General features: G+C 33.0%; 1 protein-coding gene across 1 annotated transcript; it reads right to left on the bottom strand.

Annotated features, from left to right (window-relative positions):
• Window positions 1–1,820: 1,820 nt before the first annotated feature.
• LOC132917923 (uncharacterized) lies at window positions 1,821–7,517 on the bottom strand. Its single transcript, XM_060978919.1, has 2 exons — window positions 6,608–7,517; window positions 1,821–2,554 (listed from the first exon to the last, which is right to left on the bottom strand). The coding sequence occupies exons 1-2, from the start codon at window positions 6,756–6,758 to the stop codon at window positions 1,965–1,967; spliced, it is 741 nt and encodes a 246-aa protein (XP_060834902.1). The 5' UTR covers window positions 6,759–7,517; the 3' UTR covers window positions 1,821–1,964.
• Window positions 7,518–9,531: the final 2,014 nt, after the last annotated feature.

The raw sequence follows: 9,531 nt of genomic DNA, 5'->3' as shown, positions 1-9,531 counted from the left end.
TAATTATACCTATATACCGGCAGTCAGTATTCCGTCTAGTATATACCTTGTCGTTACCAGAACGTGTTTTCCACTATTGTCTGATTTAAGATTATTTATACTATTTTTTTCCCGGATAACGATGACTGTCGACTGCAGCATAAATATTGATTATAATTGCTGGAGACTATTGTATTGAATATTTTTTTCGTTGATATAATTGTTGGCATTTGGTAAAATTAAATTAAAGTAGATAAATATGCATACGAGTTTTTAAAAATATTAAAAAATTAAAAATTAACAGGTTTTGATTAATGTCTGAAATAAAAAAGAACCTTATGGAATGGAAAAGAGAAAAGAAAAGAAGGAAAATATGAACAATTTTGTTTTAAAGCTTGCAAAAATAACGAGATTTTTTTGAAAATATTTTGTATACATTTAAAAAATATTAAACGATGAAAAATATAATATTTAATTAGGTCGTTCACTAAAAAATAATTTTAAAATATTCAGAGAATGCATTTTTATTAATTCACTTATATAGTCGAAAAATAAATGTAGATACCCATTTTATTGAAAATAATAATATTATGTAGATAGTATTAAAAATAAGTTTATTTTTTTATTTGTTTCATAATAAGGCAGCTCCTAAATAGCTACATATTTTAAGTTAGTATGAACGTATAACTTAGTACATGAATATAAACTATTAAATTATATTACTGAAAAAGTAAATTTTAGTATCTACTTAAATTTTTTGATTCTAATGAAACTAATAATTTTGTTTAATTTGACATTTATAATATATAGAGTTATTAATTAATTAATGGTTATATTAACAATATTATTTCCTAAGTGGACGCTAGCGCAATGTGTTTTCACTCTCAGCCCTACGTGTAACAGACGTGTAACAGAGATAAAACGTATTCATTTGATATCTATTTTTATGCATTTTTAGACATTAAAATTTACCAATTAGAAAATGATAAGAATAATATTTTTGAGCGTTTGACATACCGGTTTTATATTTTAAAATTATTTGATTAAATTTTACTTGAAAAACAATAATGAATGTTGAAAATTTAAACGGACACATTTTTAGATACTATTAATCCTTGAAAATAGTATAATTTTATTCCAAATTTTATTCTAAGACTATCTACTGAAAAACATTAAAAAAATCAAAATTATTTTTCGTAAATGTATTTTGATTTTGTTGTATGTGGGTTAAAGCCAAAAAACAAACAATGCGCTAAGATGTTCTTAACAGTAAGTAATTATTAAGTTATGTGTAGGTACGTCAATGCAACCGATATTATAATACTCAAACAAGAATAAAAACAATATTGTAATTTTTATTCTATTTATTGAGACCTAAAACTTCAATATTATCAGTTCCCGGGCTGGCTCTTAGAGATCTTAGAGGATTTGATGATATTATCAAATAATAATAATAATTTTATCAATAATTAGGTAAGTGGTAATTAAATAAGCGTAGAAAAATACGTAAATAATATAACTATGCAAATATGTTTAACTATTACTTAATTAACTTTTTAGGTATTATGCATAATTATTAATAATAATAATAATCATAGATGTATGTTTTAAATATTGGTTAGAACAAAACTCAAAAGATTACAGTAAAAGATTTATTTGTACATTAAGGAGCTAGAATGGTAATAATATACTCATTGATTATTATAGGAATAGGATGTTTTTGACGACAAAAAGTGTTCCACCTTATGATTTTAATGCTACTTACCTCTCAGTTTTCTACACTCAAATTGTACAATTACGACCATTCTTAAAATATTTAAATAAAATAAACCAAACAAAAGTGTTATCTATTGAAATTCTAATTCAAATTTAATAAAAACAAAAATAATAATAATTATAATGATAATTAATAATACAAAGAAAAATAATAATATTTACAATTTATTTTTATTACAAAATATAATTCATGAAATGGGTAATGAATATCAACAAATTTTTTTTGAATTTACCGAACGCTTCTTTGGGTGGCGCTCATCTTCGGTGACTTTTTTTCTTTTTTCAGTCTTTTTAGGCGACGTTTGTATGGTACCCGTTTGTTCGTCGTGAAAATTGTCCGTTGTACTCAGATCTGGGTAAGCTATGTTGAGCAACGACGTTTCGATTGCTATCCGAGCAACGAGTTTTTTATCCATTGGGAGCGTGGATAACATTGGTAAAAGACTCAATAAGAAATGTTTGTCATCGGAAATATTTTCGTCTTGATTCGAATACTCTGATTTAACTTCGACTAAATTTTGATTGTCGTACTCAATGTTAAGACAGTTCAAGGGATTTTCTTCGTCCGACACGGCGTCTTCTTTTAATTCAACTTCTGGATATATGTTTTGATATTGTAAATCTGACAGATACGCAGAATTTGTGACGGTGTGTGAGATTTGATCTTTGATGAACATCATAGAATGGAAATATGGCCATCTAGACATTTCTTGATCACTTTCTATACTAGTCATACACCTTTTGTATTCTTTACGGAAATGATCTTTTAAGTTTTTCCATTTCCCCCGGGAAGCTTTACCTAAAATTATAGACATAATGTTTAAGTAAATTACAGTTTTTACTTCATGGTAATATACATTTATATATTATATTATATACAATGCATAATAATAATTTAGTTCAAATAAACAGAACAATAAATTTGAATTCAAATAATCTATTGAATAGTTTTTTTTTTTATTATTGGGGATGAGACCAAAAGAAAGTCGCTACGTACTGAAATTGTTATTTCCTTAATAGCTAAGTATAGCATTAAAGTAAATGCAGTAAAAAAAAAAAATTGAGTTCATCGCAATGGAAATGTAACAATAGACAGTATGATTATATACGCGTGTATTTAGATATCCGTTCTTATCAGATTTAATTTGAATGATTTTATTGATTTTTTATTAACGTCAAAGATTCTTTAAATTTATAATGACGTTGTTTTCTTGAAACAAATAATTTAATATATTTAGTATATTTAGTATATATTATATAATATATAATTAAATAATATAATACAATTCAGAAATAAAATCATTTTATATTACGTATAATTTCATCTACTCATATTTATTACTTACATAATGTATTACATTTTTAAGTTTAATTTTTATTAGCAATCAATATTTATTATTGGTTAATAGTTAAATTTAAAAATATTATTTTTAATTATCCGAATCAAAACGGTTTTTTGTGATTATTTCCAATAAAGTTGAATAATTTAATTTAATATGCACATGTATTGATAAAGACTTATTTTAGCCAATAATATATTATTATAATGGCTGAGAACTCGTAGCAAATTCATTTTTATTTATTGTAAAACATAGGTTTCTTAATAAAAAGGTCAAACCATGTATTAAAATATTCATATAGTTAAGTACCTATTTATATAGGTAATTTGGTTATGTTATTTTATATTTTTATAGCATTCTGCATTTTTTAAAATTAATTTTGTATTTTTACAACTCTGTGTACATGTAATGTAAGTACAATGAATAAATATTTATTATAAAGATTTTTTTTATTATTATTAAATTATATCATTATACATATAATACTAATTTAATAGGTATCTAATAGTATATTTAATCAATGATTAATTATTTAAATAATTTATATTTTCTTCAGTGAAAATATACTAAATATTAGTTTCATAATGGTATATAATAATATGTTATTCTACCTAAATATCTTCCATTGTTTATATTGTGATTTAATAGTTAAAAAGTATAATCATGTTTACCGAGAAACTTATTAGACGCAGTATAAAATAATGTAATTACTCAAGTAAATTCAATAAAAAGTTTTTATGCTTAATGGTATATAATCATTCTTACTTAATCAATTTTTATTTGTAATGGTTAAAGTACGTGTATTTCGTTATATATTAATATTCTATTTTTTTATTAAAAATAATGTCTAATAACAATCTTTCAATCCTTATTAACTTTATACAGTTATAGGTACCTAATACGCAATAAAATGTATAACAATTAACATATATATACCACTATATTTAAAATTTCAACATAAATGCCTACCATACTATTTATCTCGATAATACTCGTAGAGCCGTACATCGACTTTTTTTAATTATAGAATGAAACCAAACTAAATAAAAAAGAATTTGAAAATATAACGATTCCCGATCCCTGTGATAGATTTATAAGAAAAAGCTCCTATATCGAAAGCCTATTTAATAATGATTTGTACGATTTCATTGTGTACCGTGATCAGTAGGAGTGCAGAGAAATTTAATTAAATTATTATTTAAAGGTATAATACTGTATAACTGTATAAGTGAGACAAATTTGAAGAGAAACCTTTGTATTTTTACAAGAAATAATATCATTTTTAGTTAATATATTTTTAACGACAAGTACTCTTATTTAAGTTACGGGCTAAATAAACACTATTGTACATTCAATATAAAATACAATCTCATTAATAATATAAGTAATCGATATGACGATAATAATAATGTGCAGTATCGACCGGCAATTATTGTCCGAAGAATTTGTGTAGGTATAGCTTTATTTTTAAATGGTAAATACCTTTGGTAAAATATTCTTTATATCGGTTTTTAATTTTAAACGAGCAAAAATACTACCGTTGTGAGTCGCGGAAATAAATATTGATCATATCGGTAAATAGAAAATGGCGAACACTAAAATTTATCAAAATTATACTTAGTAATTGTTATATTAATATCTAAGCCGAAAGTAAATCGAGTTTGGTCCCAGATAACTTACGTTCATATTAACACAGCCACAACGCTAATCGGACAAACCGGAACGTACAGCATTACCTATATAATCCATTACACGGGGAACTGGGTATGTACCAAAACTTACAGTCCCATTGTCTGCGAAGTTCGAGTGGTCCCGACGGGCATAGACCGCTTAAACGAATCGACGCTAAACGTGGTCTGTTCGAGGGGATTTGTACGAACAGGTTTATGGGTAAATTAATAATTTTTAAAATAAAAGTGTTTTTTATTGCAATGATGTCAGTTGAAAAATCCAAGGCTGGGCAAGTTAACTAATTTGTTTTAACTCGTTAAGTTAAGTTTAAAATTAAAAGTTACTTTTTTTTATTTATTTAACTCGTTAAAAGTTAATTTGACAAAAAAGTGACTTACTTTAGTTAAAAATAAGTTAGTTTTCTTTTTTTCGTGTAAAATTAATTACGTGAAAGGTCACAGGAAACAATATAAACAAAATGTTGTGAACAAAAAATAATTGTTGGCGAATTTATTGTTCAATAGTCAATATTATGTTAAAATCATTCTGGGTTTTCTCGTAAAGTTAGAAGTTCCTCAAAAAAAAGAAACTCCTTATTTTAGAAGTCACTTAATAAAATAAAAGTAACTCGTTAAGTGACTCAACTTGTAACTCGTTAATACCCAGCCTTGGAAAAATCAGTATCGCGTGTATACAATAATATACACGTACACGATATCAATATTAACAAAACGGACTAAATATAATATTGAGTAATATAAAATACAGTCGTAACGCCGTCCACGTCAAAGTCCACTCGTGCGGGTAAAAATAATTTCGCTCGCCACAAACGGCGTAAATAACGTTATAGGTTACCGCGATAGTCGCCCGGACAGATTATTAATTAATTGTATTCGGTCAAAATAATTATTATAATCGCTCGGACGACCATCGCGCCAGTCCCCGCGCGCCGACCACCGCGGGAACACAATACTATAATATGTTATGCGTTCGTATGCGGTCGGCGAAACCGTCGAGTGGCGTCGCCGTGAGATGCATGTCACCTGTGCGCGCACATTATACCATAATATTATTATGTCGGGGCAGAGGGTTGATGACGAACCGCCCGAGAAAAAATCACAAAGACGTGCGATGTGAGTACGGTATCAAGCAAACAAAGCGACGACGACGACGACAACAAAGCGACGAAGACAACAACAACAACAACAGCAGCAGCAATAATAGTATAATATAACGCGAAAACGCTGGTGATGCCGATGGGTGGCGCGCGGGTGTGCACGCCGAGGACGAGGAACGGCGCGCATACCCACGTGCTCTCCGGTCGCGGCCACCGGCCGCCGACGCCGCGTGTAAACGCTGCCTCTTGTAAAACGCGTCGCTGCCGCCGCCGCCGCCGCCGCTGGCGTCTGGTTTCGAGCGTCGCGGGTCGAAGGACGAGGAGGGGATCGGCCGGCGGACCGGTGGAGGCGGGTCGGAGACGACGGCGACGGCGACGACAACATCACCGCCGCCGCCGCCGCCGCCGCCGCTACACACGAGCCTGTGGACTGTGCGTGCGAGTGAGCGCGTCTAGAGCGATTGGAACGCGCAATATTAACATTATCATCGGCCGCCGCACAGTGCAAATATCAGCAATTATTATTACTATTATTAAAATATTATTATTATAAATGCGATGTGGCACGACTACCGTACTACGCGAACGTAGTCGGTTTCGAATAACGCGAACGATGACGGTCGTGGTGGCGCACACGACTGTAATATTACGACGTGATAGGCATATTATCGTCGTCAAACATTATAATATATTAAAGTATAGTAAATAATATTGTGGACTTTACCGGTAATGCCGAGAATAGCGGCCACGGACTCCCAGTGATGGTCCAGCACGGACCTGTTGTGGTGTTGCGGGTGTTGCCGGTCCCACAGCTCTGGTCTCCGGTGCACTTCGGCTATCAGACGGCTGACTTCCAGCGAACCTTTGCCGGACATGGCGCGCGTCTCGAGGGTAGGTCGTCGTCGATATAGATTTGCGCGAGTGTATCTGTACGTCCGCGGGTGTACGCACGGAAAGACGGGGACACTGACGGCACGGGTGTTCGTAACGACGTGGTTCGCGTGCGTGTTGTTTACGCGCGTTTCACCGGACGTTTACCCCGCTCCGCCGCTACACGCGGGCGGCGGCGGCGGCGACGGCCTCGCCGAAAGCCGAATCGACAAACCGGCGGCCGGCAGCCGCGATTGCGGCGGCTGTTGCAGTCGTGCCAACGTGAACGGACACGGCCGCCTCCGCCCGACGGAATCGCCGCTCCGCTGGGTCGCACCTAATACCGTCGTCGTACACGCTCGATCGCTTCACCGCAGCGCTATTCCAATGACGACGACGTCTCGAAACGCGACACCCGTCCCCGTCCGGGTCGACCGGGTCAGGTCGAGTCGGGTGCCAAACGACGTGTGTAACCGTGTAGTACCCTATACCCCCGACGCAGACGATGGGTCTGAGGGGGTTATTTGCGGGGCCCTTTACTCTGGAAAATACCGCTCGCTCGCCCCTCACCTCCCGCCAAATCCGATCAAATCGTCAACCCGATGGATTGCAAACCCGACAGTCGATTGGTACCCGCACGTGTCGCGAGAACCTACCCCGCGCGAGGTCACCGAAGTTGTCCGTGTGATTCGCGAACACCGCGCGAACGTTTGGGCACGCGAATCCGGAGGCCGACCGCACCGCCCGAGACCGATAACGTGCGCGGATGTGGCAATCGCGTGTGATGTCGTCCCGTCGAAACAGCCGTCGCCGCCGCCGCCGCCGTCCAATACATAGTTATCTACGGTACGTGGGTCGCCCACGGCCTATATAAATATTGGTACACACGTCCGATCGTCGTGCACCGTTCTCTCCGCGATCCGATCGCGTCGCCTTGCAATGGATTCAAATCCGACGAAAGCCATCATCGTTAATGATACGGATCGATAAACGGGCACGCGTCGTATTATTATGTGGTGTAGTGAATGATCGAGTGACGCGTGTGATCGTATTTTGGGCAAAGGCCCCGCCGTCCCCGGTCATGCCCCCCCCCCCACAAGGCCGGAGTCCGAGATACGTAAATCGATTTTTTGATTTATATTTCACATTTACGAATTTTTATTTTTCAACAATTAATCATATTATTACGGCACACAATCTATAATCACTTTAAATTATAACCTTAGTAGTATGATAATAAAGAAATACGCAGTCACATTTTTGAAAGGCCTCCCACCTCAGAAATACGTCACTGAAGTAATAATCAATTAATGAATTGAATACCGATTCGTGTTTGGGCAAAACAATAAATTAATAAATAGTTTTAATATGCACAATGCTTGAAATCGTTAAAAATACAAAAAAGACAATCGAGTAAAATATTTATATTGTTTATTTTTGTCGATTTAAAGTTGGAATCTTTTAACTCAATTTCAACTTTACAGGTACAATATCAGCAATTAATTTGTCATTGTCATTTGACAATTGCCATACAAGTACACAACTACCTATACTAGTTCCGTGTGTTGATATCATATTATAAAGTAGAAATTCAATACTTGAACTTTCGCCTATGATATAAGTAGAACAGATAGTGGTATCATTTATTGTATAATGTAACAATTTAAACGGAAATAGTAGTTATAGGATTTCGTAGTGTTGATGAAAGTATAAATATCTGTTGCAGCTGAAAATTCAAATTTTCTAGTTTTAAATTGGTTATTAGATAAAACATTTAAAAAAATTAGTTTATAAGTTATAACTACATAATGTAAATTTAAATTTTATAATACCATTGTATATAGAATTGACCGAGGGTCACTAAATGACAGGAAATGGACAAATTTTATATGGACCACCGACGCGTGACGTGATATTTATTTGTAAAACTTTTTGATTAATTTTAATTAAATATATTGATTATTCCATTACTTTCGGCGAATAAACATTCACTTGTATAAACAATTTTTATGGCTCTCTAAAACTTCCTATACTTCTTAAATCGATTTCTTTAAAAAATATTTAGCTTTGATCCCTAGAAATCCTGTAGTCAATTATACTACTTTACTACAGTATAACTCAATAATATTAATTAGTATAGATACCATGATTTAGTGATAGATTTTTTGATATTATAATAAATTAACACAAAAAATATAAACAAATAATATAACCAACATAATAAATATAACTCTGAAATAAAATACGTAATAATAACCATATACAAAAAATCAAAAAAATCATATAATAATATTATTTAAAAGGTTTAAACTTTATATTAAAATATTAGGTAAGTATAATGTATAAACCTATATTTATTACCTCCTACTTATAGTAGGTACTTATGATAATGACCATTAATAACAAGGTAACTAATACAAGGTATTAGTCGTTAGAGTATGGACAAACAACGTCATCGATATTATAATATGTATTCGTGTATAATTTATAAACACAGCACCAGTCTACTCAAATATTATATAATTCATAATTTACTACAATAATATAGGTACCTATAATAATTCAAAATAATACCGAACGATGGAAAATATACGAATAAAATAAAAACCAAAAATCGCCGCAAATAGTAGACCATAATATTATTTTTGTACCCGATCGTGCAATTTTGTTTTAATATAAAACGCTCATGCAAACGAATTGAACGATGTTCGCATGTGCGTGTTCGTCGTACAAAATTATTGGTCACAATTAATCGTTTCCTTTATCCGAAACAACATT

The sequence above is a fragment of the Rhopalosiphum padi genome, chromosome 1, assembly GCF_020882245.1.
Source record: "Rhopalosiphum padi isolate XX-2018 chromosome 1, ASM2088224v1, whole genome shotgun sequence".
In the NCBI taxonomy this organism is placed as follows: domain Eukaryota; kingdom Metazoa; phylum Arthropoda; class Insecta; order Hemiptera; family Aphididae; genus Rhopalosiphum; species Rhopalosiphum padi.
This window is presented reverse-complemented; position numbering and strand designations above follow the sequence as displayed.

Coding starts and splice junctions, on each gene's coding strand:
- LOC132917923 (XM_060978919.1), bottom strand. CDS start 6,758: ATGTCCGGCAAAGGTTCGCTGGAAGTCAGCCGTCTGATAGCCGAAGTG. Junction 2,555..6,607: donor CGCTATTCTCGGCATTACCG/GTAAAGTCCACA, acceptor CTATAATTTTAG/GTAAAGCTTCCCGGGGGAAA.